General features: G+C 35.6%; 1 protein-coding gene across 5 annotated transcripts; it reads left to right on the forward strand.

Annotated features, from left to right (window-relative positions):
- Positions 1 to 34: 34 nt before the first annotated feature.
- LOC110837400 (uncharacterized) lies at positions 35 to 19868 on the forward strand. Of its 5 annotated transcripts, none has more exons than XM_087351190.1 (6): positions 35 to 110; positions 875 to 1022; positions 4147 to 4299; positions 6501 to 6664; positions 7007 to 7189; positions 7605 to 19868. In XM_087351190.1, the coding sequence occupies exons 2-6, from the start codon at positions 911 to 913 to the stop codon at positions 11034 to 11036; spliced, it is 4044 nt and encodes a 1347-aa protein (XP_087207316.1). In that variant the 5' UTR covers positions 35 to 110; positions 875 to 910; the 3' UTR covers positions 11037 to 19868. The 5 variants fall into 5 exon arrangements, with proteins under 5 accessions (XP_087207316.1, XP_021935182.1, XP_087207318.1 ...); XM_022079490.2 differs by lacking the exon at positions 35 to 110 and adding an exon at positions 158 to 178; XM_087351189.1 differs by lacking the exon at positions 35 to 110 and adding an exon at positions 216 to 386.
- The last annotated feature ends 33 nt before the right edge of the window (positions 19869 to 19901 follow it).

Genomic DNA, 19901 nt, shown 5'->3' on the forward strand with positions numbered 1-19901 from the left:
TTGTTCGTTGGGTAGTGTAATGAGCCATCTGTTGATGTAATTGAAGAACTGTATTTGTCATCTAACGGTAGTAAAGTAAACTAAATATTGTTGTCGAATAACTAGTTCAGGTAATTCTGGTTATTTTTCGCTAATTATTTGTTGTGTTGCGCTTTGTATTTGTGTCAGTGTTGAAAATGTTAGTTAATTTGTTCATGGTATATGTAACTAATGTGTAATTTGCATGCGAACTGACGTTTGGCGGCATCACGTGATTCCCTCCAAACAGAAATCGAGGTTGTGTTTCTGTCGACCTGAGTTTTTCAGAAAGTCGGGCTCGTGGCTTGTAGGGGCCAATTGGCCAAATGGGATAGCAACAGATAGAAGTTAAAGTAGCTCATTTAAAGGTAATTGATACTGACAAGAAATAAATTAAAAAGGATTTGTTTATCCGTGAAGCCTGACAATAAGAATGTAATAAGATATTCGAACCTGCTGTAATAGGGGTCACCGATAGCACAAAATAGGCTGTGCATTCCAATATGGCTGGCTTATTTTGTAACGCGTCAGTCTTTTTTTCTCGTAATTCATTACTTTTTGATATTTTGTACACCTTTACACGTTGTGTTGTGTATATATTTATGCCATTGGATTTGATTTGACGTATGATATACTGCGACCATTATTTCATGTGCGTGTTCACTATTGACGTATAGCAGAAAAGGTAACCACCACAGCTGTTGGTGTTTACTGATACAAGACCAATGTTTTGACATCATTTGTAGAAATGGTATCTTGGTTTCTGCACATGCTGGAGCTGAGTTACGGAATACATAAGAACTGCATGATATTGATCTAGTACTGTCAATTCTAAACAGTTTATTTTGTTTGTTAGCATTTATGGCCAAGTGGTGAGTTTTCTAACTGGAAGATGCATCGACCACGAAGAATCAAGATCACAGACCTGAATCCACATCTCATTTGTGTCTTATGTGGTGGATATTATGTTGATGCCACAACCATCATTGAATGTTTACATTCATGTAAGACAAACTATAATTGTTTAACTATATAATAATTGAAGTGTCACTAATACATATTCAAATGAAAATTGATTCTTTGTTTCTTCTGATTATTCTGGCAGTGTGCATTAATTATTCATCTTATTTTTTAATAATGAAGGTCTTATGTAAGTAAAAACAAATAAACATACTTTAATTTTTCACAGTAACATATTGTAATATTCTATTTTTGGCCACTACAGACACTACTGTTTATTAACAGCAATTCAAATTTAGTAGTATGTTATATATTAGATGTGAGGTTCCAGTGGTTTAAGGCAACTTTTAGTTATATTAGTTTTTTATCTTATATGCTGTAACCAGTCATTATAGGTTACTTTTGAATTCAGATTACTGATATTCTCCATTTCTCACTGTTGCCACATTCCTAGGACTGGGCAGTACCATTTCAAAACCTAGTTTGAGGTAATCATAATTCTGAAGGTTTGTGATGATGGTGCGTTGTTGAAGCAAACTACCTTATGGACATTATCCATCATCCCAGATTTAATAAAGCATGACATTTCGGAGATTGGAAATCTATATCCAGCTTCAGGTAAAACCCACTCTGTTGTGCCCAATTGATAAAACTAGTCCCTATCTTCGGACAACAGCAGGATTTTCCTTCCTTATCTCCCATGGAAATGTGTTGTCCCACTTAGCTTATGTGCTCTGACTTTCAGTACTGCTGTTGTCCAGAGATAGGGACTAGCTGTATCAATTGGGCCCAACAGAATAGGTTTTACCTGAAGATGGAGATAGATCCCAATCTCTGAAACAGAGTGTTTTATTAAATCTGGGACGATGGATAATGTCCGGAAAGTAGTTTGCTTAAAATAAATCAGTTTCAGGTCCTTCTATACATGAATGAACTCTGAAGAAGATTGATATATTTAAAAGGACTAGGAGGAAAATGGAGATGAAAGAGATATATTCATTCACATGAACTATAAGAATATAATTTAACCTAAAGTTTTACAGATCATTTCATTGAACCAGTTTTTTAGTCCTGCCTTTAGTTTCTTTACTTTTCATTCCTTACACATAAGCATAGCATGTGAGGGATGCTGAAAACATAGTTTGAACATTTATTTGTAGCTAGCATTAGCATGTTTAGGTTTGTGAGCATGTTGTATGATGTGTGATACATATGTGCTACTTGAGTATTATCACATACATTAACAGTAAATCCGTATTTATGTCCATTCTCCCTGTCCTATTTTTAGAAGGGGTTGTTGCATTCTGTTTCTAGATACATGTCAGATATGTAAAAAAAAGAAGGTAGACTGTAGTAAGTATAACTGTCATAGAGATGTGCACATGTACTTATCCATACCAATGCAAGCATTCTTATTTTACCTATAAATGACCATTGTGAGTTTTGTTACCAACTGCTTTTCATCATTCAAATGTTTCTTATTATTAATTTAACATTAAGTGAGAGAATCAACATTTGTCAAATAAGATCATGCTTAAACTGTATGTTAAGAAATTTCTCAGGTATGATTTATGATATAAAATGCATGTAACATAAAACATTTTACTTATTAATGCTTTTAATATCTGCTTTTGTCCGACATACACCTAATTTTTGCATTTCTAAAAGTGGATGTTGTTTTCTGTATATTTATATTAATATATGTGACATCAGGGCTATGTTAGTTATCTCTTAACAAAGTCAACTTCCTTATACATTTGGAATGAGACGAATACTATACTTGCCACCAGCCCCTGTGTGGTATTGTGTGTGGTTTATGATTCTTTAGCATAGAGAGAGCTTTACCTTTTACTTTATGAAATTGGTTTAAAATGGACAGAATTATTGTATTTTCTGTGTCTCAAAGTGTTCTGTGCTATACACTTACCAGTCGGTGACCAAAATGCTATTTATATTGACATACTACCATATGTTTAACAAAGTGGCCTTTGGGAGTATTATGTCCTATGTAAAAAAATTATTTATTCTGTGAATTTTATTTCTTTGTGGAATAAATTTTACAAAACAAAATGACATTGGTCATGACTTTATCTAGCACATAAATGGCAACTAAATACATCAGTTTTCTAATGAATCAATGAGGGATATACTGCATACAACCATATGTCTATGTTAATAATTGTGTGTGTGTGTGTGTACATTTCTTCTTTGTTTTGTGAGGAATGTGCTTTGTATATTAGTATTCTGCTCAGAATATCTGTAAAATTAAAATATTTTCAAGTAACTCTTTGACTCTATTACAGAATGTGAGATTTCTGGTTTTCATGGCAACAAACATGCCTTCTGAGTTGTTGTATCGTATAGTATGATAGAAGTTTATCAGTGTTTCAGAAGTTTTTGCTGCCTCCATTATCAGGGTGATGATGGGCAGTGATTGTCCTGATGATGGAGGCAGCAAGCACCTCTGAAACTTCAGTAAACATGTACCAGACTACACGGTGCAACAACCCAAAAGACAGCCATCTTTTATTAGATAATGTTTGTAGAAGTATACTTCATCTGTTTTCTGAAAAATGAACCATTTTTACTCTTATTAGGATACACATCATATCCATAAAGTAGCTAACATGACCCAAATCAGTGGACATTGAGTGGTAGCAACATACCTCTCCCTGAGAATGATACTGTTTAATCCCTTGTTACTCTACACATGGTTTTGTCAAAATAAAAGGTACTGCCGTCTGATAAGTGAAGTGCAGTGGAAACAATTTGTGCAGCTGTTAATAAGATTCAAGCTAAAGATTACTGTGAAGGTGGGTTGTCTTCTGAGATATCGTGCCATATAGTTTGTCAGATATTAACCACTATTTCAAAGGATCTTACTCGCTCCATTATCAGGATGATGAGTCACTCCTGATGTTGGATGTAATAAACTCCTGAAACATCAGTTAATATTTACGGTGCAACATCCTAGAAGACTACCATCTTCATTCTCTTTGCCACAAAATCCTGAAATCCCACAAAGATTACTGTGTTCATACTAGGTGAATGGGAAAGGGCACTCTGATATTATGAGTGATTGTCATAAATGAATTTAGTGGGTATAGCTGTATCCATTTATTGGTTTTAGCTTGTTGCTATGATTTATTACTTATGATTTTGTTGCAGTTTGTAAAGCATGCATCGTGCGTTACCTTGAGACCAACAAGTACTGCCCCATCTGTGATGTGCAGGTCCATAAAACAAGACCACTTCAGAATATACGCGCTGACCAGACACTACAGGACATTGTCTACAAACTGGTGCCTGGCTTATTTCAAAGTTAGTAATTGTGTTAGTGTTTATTGTACAGTAACTTCTCAGTGTGGAATACTGTATATTTCTTATACCGGGTCTACAATTTATGCGGCAGCGGTCGTGCTTGCATTGCGTGGTAAGCCGGCGCACTGTTGATGTGGGAGAGAGTATTGCGCATTCTTCCAGTGGGTGACCGGCGAATCAGTTTCAGTGCCGCTAGTAACAGCGAACTGCGAATATTTCTCGTCACTAATACATGTTATTACATTAATTGTTCTTACCTTAAATCACAAAAGATGTTGAAAGTGACTTCCTTGTGCTTGCAGGCAAGCTTCACATCTCGTTAACATGTTTCGAAATACTTGACGAAGCTCTTCTGGGGTAATTGCCAAAATCAGTTGTCAAATATTTTCTTTAAGTTCTTCTGCAGTGTGCAGATTTCATCCAATTTCTCTTCCGCCAATACACTCCGTTTCCTGTTCTTCTTTTTATCCAAAACTGATCCCGTACTACCAAATTTTTTTACTAATCTCTCTATCATGGACCTGCTAGGAACACTTACACCAGGAAAATGTCTGCGATATTTACTGCGGCATCTTCCGTAGGATGAGTATTTGGCATATGTTTCGACTAAGAACACACGTTGCTTAATACTATACACCATATTATCAACGTCAATCCACAACGAGAGACGCAATGAAACTGATTCGCCGGTGACTCATGGGAAGGACGCGCAATACTCTCTCCCACATCAACAGTGTGCCGGCCGACCACGCAATGCAAGCACGACCGCTGCCGCATAAATTGTAGACCCGGTACTTTACTCATCTTCCTAGTGTCATCCCTTTGCATGTAACATTGCTTTATCATTACATTAGCATTACAGTCATATTTGTTCTTCTTAGATCTATTATAAACCATGCTAAATCAGTTATCTGTTGTATAACCTGTGACTGAATTTTGTGTTACCTCATGTTGCTGTGTTACAACAGGGTGACAGCTGTATTGAGATCTGCTGTGCAGTGAAACAAAAGGCTTGTGGGTATTCAGAATGGTTATTAAGTTTCTTTGGTATGTTGTTATACGAAAGCGTGTGTTTTATTTTAGTCTTTTTTATTACTTGTTAATGTGTAGTATAAAGTGGGCTGCTTTTGAGGTCAATTATATGCATATAGGTTGGTTCTGTATGTGAATTTGTGTGCTTGTCATGAAGAATACTAGAACAAGGGGAGTTTATAGATATTTTGTAAATTGTAAAATATGTTGAATCATGACTGTCTTGCAATTGCAAATTTTGATTTGGAAATCAGGTTTTGTGGAAATGGCCACAACAGCTGCACCACAGAGCTACAGTTTTTTTAACAGCAACAGCAGTGTTGTTGTTGTTGTTGTTGGTGGTGGTGGTGGTAGTAGTAGAAGTTATGTTAGTAATTTATAGTAGTAATATAAATATGCTGCTGTTTTTTATATAGCAAAACTTTTTTTTTCTTCCCCATCTTCAGTGAACTGACATTGCAGTACTAGCCAGACAGGAGTATTAACCACTGCTATGTTGTTGTTTTAGAAAAGAAGTTCAGTAATTCTAAAGTGTGTTACAGGAATGGTCAATTTTAATGTTGGTTGTGCACAATAATATCAACACAATTTTTTGTTTTGTCTTTTGTGTTTTTAGAACTATATTTGAACATACATCTGTTCATAGGTATAAATTATTAATACATGATATGAATAATATTTTTTAATTTTTAATTTGAAATCCTGTTCTTATGGAAGTGATCATACCTTGTTTTATCTACAACCAAACATATCCTAGAATTTGTAATTTATTTATGCATACTAATTTGATCACAATAAAAGTGGAATGAAATTAAATTAAAATGTGCTGAACTAACGTAATATATTAACAAGACCATACTTGTTTATTTCACATCATCAATGTATTTACGTACTGTTGAAAAATAGGGTTATGCTGTACAAGCAAAACAGGCACAAATAAGTGATTAATTTGTTGTAAAAATATACCTAAAGACTTGGATATAACAAAGATAAAACAGTGTGTATCTTCGAATATTTGCTGATGGAAGTTTAGTGTTACTAGTGATGATATATGATATAAGATTTGATTGATGAAATTTGTGTCATTTAATATGTTTTAATAAGAAGACTGAAAATGTAATTTAGAATCTGCAGTTTTATATTTTTTATAATTTTGTTGTACTTTATAGATGAGATGCGTTGTCGGCGAGAATTCTATGCTAAACACCCTGAGGCCCAGCCAACAAGCTGTCTTGATCAGGGAGAAGTCAGTGATCAATCAAATATTTATACTCCTGATGAGGCCATTTGTTTGTCTCTTGAATATTTTAAATCAACTACACCAGATAAAGAGGTAACTGAATTTAAAGTAAGAATTACTCTTGGAAGACATTATTTGCGTATTTAAGAATATTTGATTTCCTTGGTGTATGATACTGTGTTAACTGCAGAGGTTATGGAGCATTGAACAAGAAGCTGCAGAATGGTTATAAATTGTGAATTGAGAAGAATGTATGTGAAGGTCATCATGACCTGTTTTAAGACATGGAATGTAAAATGGTACTCATTCATTGCCCACCAGTAATTGATTTTCAGTTTTACATGTAGGCTTGTATCTGTACAGAGATGTTATTGCCAGAATTTATTTAAAGATTATTTATGTGTGATTGTTGTATGTTGAATTTACTTGGTACAGGAACTCTCATCAAGGCGCTATCTTCGGTGTCCTGCAGCTGTGACAGTAGCGCATCTGCAGAAACTGATACGGGCTAAGTATGGCCTTTCAGCTGAACATCGTGTGGACATTATGCACGTGGATGATCCACTAAGTGAAGAATTTACACTTATGGATGTGGCTTACATCTACAGGTGGAGAAGGGTAATTATTAAAATAACACTGGTATATGTTTGAAGACCTTATGATTAGGGGCCATGGGCTTTATGCACCAAGAATATCTTGGGTTTGATACCAGCTGAATCATATGTGTGAGATTTTTCTCCCTTCCCATAAACTTCTGCCTTATGGGGAATGTTAGGTCCCCTATGTTGCTGGCTATTGTTCCAGCAGACTTTTAACACTTGTGTTTAATTGTAAGTGATCTAGAAGTTCCACTTCACATACTTTCATCATTCTGTGGTTCATTTATCTTCGGTTTAACTATGCACTTAGCTTTGTATTCTTGTTTTCACTGAATCATACTGTGAAACATACCATGGCCATTGCTAAGATATACAAATAAAGAATCCTGATAATCACATTTCTGAACTAATTTATTATTATTTCATGTTTTCAGAAAGGCCCACTTTGCTTGAGTTACCGAATTTTTGAGTGTTGTCAGTTGAGCAGCAAGAGAATGAAACTGGATCCTGGTACTTCCATGAATGTGGTCACAGTGACATCTGTTGAAGAAGATGATGAAGTGACTACAAAGAGAGAATCTATGGATGTGGATGTTATTAGGACATATGACGAATCAAAGCATGAAAAGATGCAGAATGCTGAAGAGTTGAAGAACAGTGTTTCAAAGGAGGAGAACAATAATAGTGGCAGTGAATCATGGAAGGAAGTTCAAATTCAGATCAGCGAGAATGGCATTATGAGTGTGACAGACATTACAATGCCTCCTGTGATTGAAAATAACAATAATACAGTAATGAACAACTGTATTCCGGTATCAGATAGCTCAAAAATCTCGTTAATTTTGTGTGGTAATGAAGAGAAAAGCAGATCCTCTGAAGAAATTCAAGAACAGGCCAGACATACTATATCATCTAAAGAATCTGAACATCATAAATCTAATGTGGATGAAATGGCAGGAACACCAGCAACAGTTTCATCAACAGTGACAACTTTTGCAACCACATCAACTCAAAGCTTACCAAGTGCAGCAGGTACAACAATTACAACTCCTCTGGTTGTGAATGCACATTGTGGTTCTAAAAAGCATGAATATGTGAAGGCAGCTTCAGCTGAAAGTGTTGCCAAAACATCAACAGTGGAGATTGCTGTAGCAAAAAATGCTATAGACGCAAATTGTCCTACCAAGCAGAATGATATACTGTCTCTCCCTGTGACCTCGGCCCCATTAAACTTACACTTGGTACCATCCCCTATGTCATCATCGGGCATTGCTTCCAGTGTTGTATCGCCACAGCAAAAGGATGAATTGACTGCAATGAACAAAAAGTCATTGGACAGTAGCAGTAAAAACATTAAGCCAGGTTGTCTGTTATCTGAAACTCAACTTTCTGTACCATCACATATTAAAGATCTACAGAGTACTCAGTCACAACCTCTAGCATTAAAAGTTGGACATTCTTCATCGAACGCAAATAGTAAGGAAGTGAGTAAGGTAAATGATGGTGTTGGCACTTTTCCTAGGAGAGATACACCTAAGATGGCAGTTGTTGCTCCTACCCAGGCTGTGGTGACAAACTCTGCAAGCAGCAGAAAAACTTTGAATGCAAACAGTAGTTCATCTCCTGTTGGTTACAAGACGCTTAAAACACCACCCAAAAGTTGGAATCAGAGTATTACCAGGTTGAGTTTCTTATCCTCTACCAAAAATCACACGTATACAGCAAATACATCAGGTATATCATGTGATGGACGGAGGTCAGGTGATCTACCTGGTAAAGGTGTTGACAGTTCTGGTGGAATTGTTCCAAGCAATAATAAACCTGTGAGTTGTGGAAGCAATACTGTTCCAGCAAAGCCAAATAGATTTTTTAAAATGCGTAATATGCCACGATATCTTGGTAACCCTGCTTCTGGAGTCAAGCCAATGTATCAAGTTGCCTCAGTAAACAAACAGGAATTAGTAACACAAACCACTGGACAAACTTCAGTTACAAAGCCAGTGTACCAGGTAGCTTCTGCTACAAGTCAGCATAGCACACCACATAACTCTACTGGAAACTTAAAGGCTGTGTATCATACAACTGGTACCTGTGGTAGTAATAAACTTGACTCTACTACAGTATCGTCAGCTGCCACACATACGACACATTCAAAGTCTCTTGTGACTGGGTATCATGTTGGGAATCAACAGAGTTGTAAAATGGATTCTAGTGCTACTCTCCCAATTGTACCACCATCAGGGATGAAACTGTTATCACAACCAAGTACAAATTTACAACAAAATAATAAACTGGACTGCAGTATTTCTACACAGTCTGTTACTCAGACATCATCTGATATAAAGTCAGTTTCTTCTGGTGTTTCGGGCTCAAGTCAGCAGCACTACAGTAAAATTCAAGATTGTGGAACCCCAGTCCACATAACACTTGCATCTTCCTCAGCTAAGTCTGTGCCTTCCACATGCTCTGCCCATTCAGGTAGTTCAGATCTTTCAAATGCATCTTCCAGTGGAAAGTTCAGAGGCAATAATAAACAAGAATCTGGGGTACCACTCATCTCGGGAATGCAAACCACCCATCATGCAGGATCTGTCACGCCAAATAAGCAAGATTCTATACCTCCTCCAGTATCAAAACATGTTGGTGTAACTTTGATGAAAATTGACCCTAAAACTTTGAGTCCAATCGTTGTTGGAGCATCCTCTTCACCAGGGACGCCGCCTCTTCCTCTTTCTCCATCTCCTCAGCCTTCTAATCCTTCATCTTCCATGACACCACAGAACCTCAAAACACATACTCAGCAGTTTCCTCTACCAGCTCATTCTAATTCAAACAGAGGTAGTGCATCACCAAATAATCCTTTAGGCTCTCCTTTTCTTCCTAATCTTCTTTATTCAAGTTTTCCTTTCACTGGTATGGGTGTTGGGGTTGGTGGCAATCGTATGGCAGCAGGCCCACCCCCATTAGTACGTGCTGGAAGTGGTATGGGTCTTGGAGCATACCACCCCCTTCCTCCTTCCATCAATATGTTGTTCAATCCTCATCATCGTTCTCACACACACAATTCCACACCAAGCTCTCAATCTGGTGTACCACCTCCTGCTGTGCAGAGGATACCAGCATCAACTCCCCAGCACAAAAGCGGTTCCCAGGCTAGTAACTCAGTCAACTCTAACACTAACATTAATGCTCCAGGGTCAGGCAAGTCTCCCAATAATAATGCAGCAGGGCAGCTTACATCTCAAAATGCTTCCCATCAGAGAACACCGCCTCCTACATCCCACTCTCCTTCAGCCTCTCAACAGCTAAAGTTGCGTATGTCTCCATCATTGTCAAACCAGAATTCCACAACGGCCCACACACCATTGCAGGCAGTGACAGTGACAGCAGGAACCAACCATCAGAAAGCAGGAGAAGGAAAACCTCAGCAGAAGACAGTTGTGGATGGTAGTGCTGTTCCTGTTGCAAGGACAGTTAATGGAGAACAAAGTTCTGGGGAAGTGTTGGGGAAGAAATCGGATAATGGGATTGCCAGTGGAATTGCAGCTGAGGGTGGAGGTAAAGGTAACAGGGAACAGGGTAGTAGCTGTAGTAGTAGTATTAGTAAGGCCAGTAGTTGCAGTGGTGGTGGTGGGAATGCGGCAGAACAGGGTATTGCTGGTGTAGATAGCTCAAGCTCCAAAAGCAAGGCTTCTACAGGAGGCAGTGAAAGTGAACAGAAATCATCTGCAGTAAAGAAGGGTGTGGAGGATGTAATGCAAAATCAAACAGAACTCGAGCAGGATGCTGAAGAAACGGGTACCAGTAATAAAGGAAATGATAATGAAGAAGGCATAGAAACAAATAAGCAGCTGGAAAAAACATGAAATATTGCTATGTTGCAACTAATTATTTTTATTGATTCTAATTATTATAATGGTATTTGAGTAAAGGTCTGTTTTTAACTCAATATTACATAAATATAACACATTTATTATATATGTTGCCTTCCACATAACTGATTGGCCTGTTGCACCAGAATGCGTTTAATTTATTCACTAATAGGTGATAACGTTTTTGCTGTCGGTTTATTGACAGGTTTAATTAATCAGGGACATTCATGACTACATTAATTGTTGTATGCATTGTTAAAATGTGAAGAAGGTGGTTTGGTGCAGCTGGCCACAGTACAGTGAATCTACACATTGTTAGAGGATAACCCTCCATGGTAGTTGACAGTCAAGTGCATTCCAAATTGCTGTTGGTATTTACAAAAATAAACACTAGTCTGTAGATAATGAAAAGTCAGGAGCATTCACGTTTTAGGTAATGTAAATTCAGTTTAAATACTCATGTGTTTGAAATATATTTTGGAACAGTTGCAGTTGACAGTGTTTATTGGAGTTGAAGGGACTTACTGTTTAGTATATACTCGCAGTTTCATTAAGAAATCATAAGACATGAAGGTGAGACACTGGTAGTTTGAAACCACATGACATGACTGTTAGAGTAATGCTCGGTAAATACTGCATTAGGAAAGTAGGCCCTGTCTGAGATTTGGGGTTGTCATGGCAGTGAAGATGCCATTGTTGGTTTTCTGTGTTGTAACGCTGTGAGGACTAGTATGTAGATACCAACATTTCAGAGGAACATGCTTTCCTCATCATCAGGGCTTCCTACAAGTCCACACTCAATTACAACCCAGAAGACCAACTTGACAAAGTAGGCCCTACTTTTGTTGCATCAACAGAACCTAATAATTCCAGCAGGGATATCATTTTACACGATGGAAAAAGTGTTAAAATTACAAGACAAGAAATGGTGGTAATGCTTCAATAATCATGAATGTACAATTCAGATTGCCAAGTATCTCATTATTTTGGAAAACGTTAATTATATAACGGCTTAAAATGAATAATTTTGTTCATCAGCATTTACCTAATAAATTATCTTTCTTGTACTAGAACAAATTAATGGAAATATTGAAAGAAATAAGTTTTGCCTTATGCTTCATCTTAATTGTTCATTCTGTCATGTATTAATATTGTCTTGAATGGTTGTGAATGTTTTATGCTCAGAAGCATTACACACCTTTTTCTATAATAAATGTAACTAGAAAGAGTAATCACACCAAACTGGGAGGGAGAAGCAAAGTGGATGAATTAAAATATTGTTGGACTTTTGCCATAGATTACCTGTACTTTGAGCATTTTGCATTTTATCTGTATTTGTAAGAATTCAAAAATATTACAAGGTTAGGAATCATACTTCTTCCATTTCTTCATATTTAAATTTTAAACATTGACACCGTGAGAAAAAGAGTATGCTTCTATTCCAGTATTTACAGTATGTAACTGAGCCAGAGATGTTTCTCATGCTTTGTCAGATATGGCCTTATCAAGTAATTTGAAGTAAGCCCCATCTCAGACAGTATCTTCACTTACATACTTGAAATACTGAAGTAGCCAACCATAAATTATATTAATATCATGGCAATAATTTTATAAAACAGTATCATAGTCACCAGTTAATCAATTGTATTTGTCCTGATCTGGGGTAGAGCTGTCATGATTGCCATGTTAGCCCAGTAAACACTTAGAAAACAAAAAATAAATGTCTTACTTTTGCAGGTCATTGGTACTCTATACAGTGACACAGCAGAACAGATCAGATAGAAAGTATCATTAACCAAGCAGTTCCAAAAAGCCCACCACACACATTATTTGCTGCCTCTTTCAGGCTTACATTCCAATCTGTTTGTGCAGGCACAATTAGAAGAGAGACGCTATAGTGTAGGCTTGAAGGAAGGAGGAACTGCATAACTTTCTAAGCTAAGATGTTGGCCAAACCTCACCTGTTAACACAGTACCTACATGTGTGCTGGCTTTTGACATTGTGCACTGTATCACATTTCTCATGTTTTTAATTGAGTAATCTATGATGTATTCATGTGTCATGTTGTGATTCATGATTCTGCATCTATGTATATACTCAATTGCCAAATTTTTTATGCCCCCTGCCTTGGAAATTGGCTAAAGTTTTTTAAAAATTCACAATCTGTCACTCGTGCTAACATTAATTGTGTAGTGCCAGATGTTGCAGCTAAAAATTATAAATGTTCCCTTTTTGTAGTAAAAATTGTTGACTAGTAGTTATTCTGTTGTTATGTCAGTGCTGTATTTCCTGATATGTCATGACAACACAATATTGTGTGCCTCTTCCTCCGTTTTTTTATTTAAAATTGATTCTGTTTGTTCCACCACAGATATTTTTGTCTCTATTTGAGCACATCTACCCTGAGTATTTGTGACTGATGCCTGATTCTGCAAATGAGGCATTCCTGGCCATGGTTAAAATGGTGCCCGTTGAACTGTCATTTACCTCTTAAAGCAGTATCAGTTTATCACTTTGTGTGTGTTAATCTTATAAAGGTTACATCCTGTTGTGTGTCTAGCTTAAATAATAATAAAATATGTCAACACAACTTTACTATATATCACATACAGTACATGTTTCAGCCCTTCAGGCTATCCCCAGGTGTTTGTTTTAAAATGTACATAGAACAGCAAATTGCATACTAATCGCAACTTAATTTTTAAGGTTATGGGTGCATACTTATGATACATTGCATTTCCTTAAAATGGTTAAAGTTATATTTCTGATATGTTACAGATGTGTTCTTTGCCTAGTTAAAAACAAACAATGCTATTATTGGCAGTAGAGTGTAACATGAAATTACGTTGTTTAATTTTTGTTGTATTGTTCATTACCATATTAAGAGCACAGTATTGTCTCTCTGAACATAGTCACAAAATTAAGGGCTATTAAATTACTCTCTTCATTTTTTAACGGTAGTTCAGTTTGTGTTAAAGGACATTACAAGGTGTTGATTTTCTGCATTAGCAATCACTTGGGTTATGGTCACCAGTCCCAAACTACTAAACAATTTTCATAGCTGGGCAAAATATTGTTGGGTGCTTTACCAAATTATGGAAGACCAAAGTACCAAATTATGAGGTACTAAAATTCACATGTCATATATATTAATTTGTATAGTCTCATTGTACAGGCTGTGTAGATATGACTGAAAGTGATATTTCTAACTGAAATATGTTCCATTGTTAAGGTTCATTAATGTGCATTAATTGAATGCCCTTGGTATATGCAGTGTGACATTTGTGTTGTAATTTTGAAAACTTGTGGCATTGTTCCATAATATGAAGTAAATGGCATTCTGTTGATACTAAATGGTTCAGATGAAGACAGGAATGTCACACATAATATATTCACTTGAGGTTTGTCAGTTATATAGTCACTGACATTTTACTTTTAATGCACATTTATGTGAAATACACCTTTTAGCACATACATGTTGGCATCTTATAATTGATCTTTCTACTTTCCTTTTAATCTTTTGGGATTGTAAAGTTGCCTTTCATCCAGAGAAAAATGTCAGGCAGGGCAAGGTATCTGCCTGGTTACGATTTCTAAGTACAAATACAAGAACTACAATCTATGGACTGACATCCTGTGCATTGCAGCCTATTATATTAGTTACCCATGTTTAATGCAATGACATCGATTTATTACTTAGATTAATGCAATACACTAGCATTTATCAGCTTCATGAGTTGCTCTCTTAATATTAGAACCTCTTACATGGATGTTAATAAAATCATTTGGGTTGCACTTGACTGGTATAGTTTGGTGATATCTTGATCTGTGATTCTCTTAGATAAAGAAAAACAAAAATAACAATAATCATACTTCCCGCATAGTAAATAACATTCAGATCTTTTAAAATGCTTTTAAGCCACTGGTTCAAGTGATTTGAAGGATATTTAGCTTGAGGGGGTTTCTACAATAAAGTCCATTAGCAGGATTTAGTGGCTCAAGAACAGTATATTATTGTTCAAACAAAGGTAACAGATGGAAATGGAATCATTGTTAAAAATTAAATTCTATGTTTCAGGTGATAACAAAAGCAAAGCCAATCATATGTTGAACATTTTCTAGTCTCTTTCGATGTCTATATTTTGATATGAAAGTGTAAAGTAAGTTACAGTAGAGATTTTTACAATGAATACATAAGGAAAATGGAGTAAATTACAATTTTTGAAAAAGATATTTGTTTTTAATTGTTTATTGATTACTTTTGTGAAACTTTAAAAAGGAAAACATGTTTCAAAGAATTATAGAACAGTTGAGAATATGTGAGAGTAAGTACCTTAAAAAAAGAAAGTTCTAATATGGTACCATTGTAAATATGTAAATATTTTTAATTAATATTATATTGAGGTAGCGACACAAAAAACTGTGATTTTGCAATATTCATGTAGTAGGCAGGATATTGGTTCTGTATTGGCCCATCTTAAAAAACTGACCTGTTGCTACTTGTTAGAAATAGTATTGCAAGATTTCAGAGGTTTGCCATCTGCCTTACATTTCAGAGAGAGATGCTCGTATTTTTATGTGCTACTTATCATCATCAAATATGCTTCTATCTCTGGTTTGAAATAAAGTGACAGTACATTTTGTGTGCCTAATCACACATTGAAGATCTTTTATTTAGTATGTATTTATGATACAGATTATGAATATGGATGTTGATCGGGACCTTCCCAGAAATTATGCAGTTTTATGAGATGTTTTATATGGATGTAATGATATATGTAAGAAAATGTAGAAATGGATTGTTTTCCATATTCTCTACTATTTTACTCCAGGAATGGTATTCTGAGAGATTGCAACTGCAGGAATATGGTTTTATTCACTGTCAATTAGGAGTTGTTTTGTAGGGAACAAAGCAGTCACATATTTTACCATCCACTGAAGATGCTTGCAATTAAAATTAACAAGTATAATTCCTAATTAGACTGAACTGTGTTTGAATTTGTTGTTTTTTAAGTTATCTTCATGGTGTTGAAATTCATCAAAGTCTATTGAAAATCAAACTATTATCAGGATGCTTTCTCATATTACATACACAACCTTAACTGCCATGCATAGGAAATGTAATTAAAATGTGTTTTGTGCACAATATATCCATCCTCATGTGGAGTTTGATTAAACGGACATGACTGACCATTACACAACATGAATTATGTAAAAGATTGCTAGTAATAACTGTAATTGCTGCTTATTTTTATGTCTTTCTGCCCTTATGTGTGTTTGAACAGGTAATCCTCTTGCTGAAGATGGACGTGTTGAATGTGAAATGCATCTTAGAAAAATGAAGAAGTCCTGTGAATGATGTAAATTGTATTTATTGGGTCAGTGACCACAAGAAATCAGATTGCTTTCAGCATATTTTCTTACTGAATTGGTTTAGGTACCATTATCTAATTTAAATCTGATGACATCTAGAAATTGTTAAGTAGGTCAGGAATTATGGACGTAGATACACTGAGTGAATTGCAGCTTATTTACAAGTGTCAGCATTGGTAATGGAAGTTGCTTGTATGGAGCAATTTTTTGAAACTAAACCTTCCGACTCATGAAACTGGTTTTTGGCATATAAAATAACCACCTGAGCATTACCAATTTAATTTAATTGATTGAATCAGCTTTTAGTTGCTTACAAACCAGTATCATGGATTAATGACTGGATAGCTGATTTCTGCTACCTTGATTAATGTCTGCATAACACATTATTGTTTGAAAGAATGGAACATAAAAAATACTTCATTTTCCTCTCCTTCAACTTCTTTTTCTCTGTCACAATTACAATGCATCCAGATGCAGGAAAAAGAAAATGTTCAGTCTCTGATACAGCCCAGTGAGAATTACAGATCATAAATATAAGGAAAGGAGATAAAGATAATGTAACCCTTTGAAGGCAAAGCTTGTCTAAAGAGCATCTGTGAATTCAGTCTGTACCTTATACAAAATACAGAGTTAAAGCAGATGGTACATGTAGTGAAGGAAGTCGTATTTGAAGTGAAAGTTCAGTGTGTGCTGTTCCAGAAATATAGTGCAGCAGGCAGACACTTAAGTTTAATAATTTTTTTCGAGCCACAGCATTAACATCTGAGAAGCCAAAGTTTTTTCAGCCATCCTTTTAATGAAGTTATTTATTTAAATTCACTGTTGGTAAATAGGCTATGATGTGACCTCTCCAGGAAATTTTTATTTGTACAGAGAAAACAGGATACTGAAATACCAGACTTCTAACCAAATTGCTTATATGGGATCAGCATGATTTTCTCAGTAGCATATTCTCTTGTTTCAGCAAACTGATGTTTGTATAAAGTAGTTTTAAAATAACTTGTTACTTTTAGTAGCATACTTTTGACACTTGGATTTTTTAATGTTTTGTCTTCACTTGCAGTCCCATTTTTGGTAGAATGTTTCATTGAAATGCAGCAATAGTCCATTTGGTCTGCAAATAGTGAAGTTACCAATAACTGGTGTGTTGGGACTGCGGTATGTATGAAATTATGTGTCACTGTAGTTTTATATATACTATTGAAAGGTCTTAAACAGTCATTTAGGTCAAATTGATTATGATAACCTCTATATTGCAGTAAAAACCAAACAGTTCTGGAAAATCTCTCATATTTTGTACTGTTTAGCACAGAGCTCAAAATAAATGAAAGGTGGGAACATTATTCCAGTGTATATGATACATTGTGATATTTGAAGTGCTATATTATCCACTAAGTAATGATTTTCTCAATCACTGTATATAACTAGGGAGCTGAAAGAAGAAATGCAATATGATATATATGTCCTGCATGTGAAAAGTGGTATCGGTTCCAAATTTTTGCACCAGTGTTGATCAATTTGTCCTGTAACACACACTTCAGTTATTTACACAAATGGGCACAATTTGTGAACTATATTGTTTTCTCTGCCCTCATAAAGGTTTAGTACCATATAATTGCATTAGAAATTAAAACAGAGAAATTTAAAACCATTGTTTATGCGTATATGATGTTTTCCTCAGCATGCTTCAGAAGTCGGGTTTACTTTGTATTGCCATCACACATACACATTCACAAGAATATCAATGTTTTTGTGTAGTGTAGTTTTATTTGTTCATTTCTGTACAACTATTTCTTCAAAGACAGAAAAGTTAATTTTTTGTGCACATAATTTATATACTGGACAAGGACATTTTGTTTCTCTGCAGTTGATAAGGACTATGACTAACAATTTTGGAACTTGTGTGCTCCGGTCGTACTGTCCATTAACCCAGAATTCTTCATATCACTTCAGCATTCTTCACAAGACCAATGTTATTTTAGTTCTATTTTGGCATATTCCCTCACAAAGTATGGCACCAGAATCTTATACATCATTAAGTGGTTCTAAAGTGATGACTGGCAGGTTCTATGCATTTGTACATGTCCCCAACAGGGTGGATGTGAAAGATATCAAGCTTTTAACCCTCATAATAACACGAATACTCTATTTTTAATGGGTTAAAAAATATTTTCTTCAAAGAACTCTCATAATTTTTATTACCAGAGGTTATTTTTTGCCAATTGATACATGATCCTGATGCAGTTTTTATTCCTTTTTCTTCCAAATTCCCTCATTAATATTTGAAATTGAAACAGAAGTTTAAGCTATTACTATACTGGCAGGTTCATAGATATTGTACAATCTATTAACAACAATGTTTTCAGGCACTTCATAAACAAGTGTGGAAAACCCATTGACTTTGATTTACAGAGATCTCTGCTCAGTCTGCATGAATTTATGTTCAGTTATATGTTACTAGTCTCTACCACATTTAGTTGCCAAAATTCTATTTTCATCCACTGGAGAATTATGCAAATCAGTTATAAACACTAGTAAAGTATTAAGTATTTTAATACATTCACTGCCAGTGACTAGCTATGGACTGGATGGTCGGGGTTCGATCCCTGATGGAGGCAGAGGATTTTTCATCTACCCTCTGCGTCCAGTCTGACTGGGGCTCACCCAGCCTCCTATCCAATGGGTACCGGGGACCTTTCCTGGGGGTAAAGCACAGCTAGGGTGTAACGCAGACCACTCACCCCCATCTAGTACAAAGGTTAAGAATGACTAGGAGCTATACACCCCCCCCAAGCACCTACATGACGTTTAGTGGGACAGCTTCACTTTTATTACTGCTGTGGCCAAATTTGAGTCTTTACCTCTGAGTTGTAACTTTCTAAATTATATTCAGCTAGGAGGTCATGTTGCATGAGACTATGCATACATTAACAGTGTATCCACCAGGATCCAGAGCTTGATAACATGATTAAACAGCTGCTATAAAAATGTATTTGCCATGAAAAGTTAAAGTACTATAATAAGTAATTCAACTTTAGAGGGTTCTGATGATGCTAGATTACACTTAAAATTATTCATTGTTTGGACTTTTTCCATTGTCCTTGTTTAAAAAATATGAAACCACTCACGTGGATATGATGAGAGTTGGATGACATATGTTGTCCAGTGACAGAGACTAGCTCTATGGTACGTACCCAACTGATTAGGTACCTCTCGCCTAAAGATGGAAATGGAGCCAGTTTCCAAAATGTCATGGTTTTTTTTTAAACAAGGACGATGGAATAGTCCAGACAATGAATAATTTTTAGTAGTACAATAAGTATAACATGAGTACAGTCCTGAGAACATATCTTTAAAATACATGTCATAACTTACAGAATGGATGTTTCATAACAAGTAGCTTGAAAGAAATGGGAACAATTTATCAAAATTATATCTAGCTCTTGAGTTGTTTTGTTGTAGTATTATTGTTTTTGAAACAAACT

Source organism: Zootermopsis nevadensis, unplaced genomic scaffold (assembly GCF_977971745.1).
Source record: "Zootermopsis nevadensis isolate Lab colony 2312 unplaced genomic scaffold, Znev_1.0 Znev_ptg000018l, whole genome shotgun sequence".
In the NCBI taxonomy this organism is placed as follows: domain Eukaryota; kingdom Metazoa; phylum Arthropoda; class Insecta; order Blattodea; family Termopsidae; genus Zootermopsis; species Zootermopsis nevadensis.

Coding starts and splice junctions, on each gene's coding strand:
- LOC110837400 (XM_087351190.1), top strand. CDS start 911: ATGCATCGACCACGAAGAATCAAGATCACAGACCTGAATCCACATCTC. Junction 1,023..4,146: donor CATTGAATGTTTACATTCAT/GTAAGACAAACT, acceptor ATTTTGTTGCAG/TTTGTAAAGCATGCATCGTG. Junction 4,300..6,500: donor GGTGCCTGGCTTATTTCAAA/GTTAGTAATTGT, acceptor TGTACTTTATAG/ATGAGATGCGTTGTCGGCGA.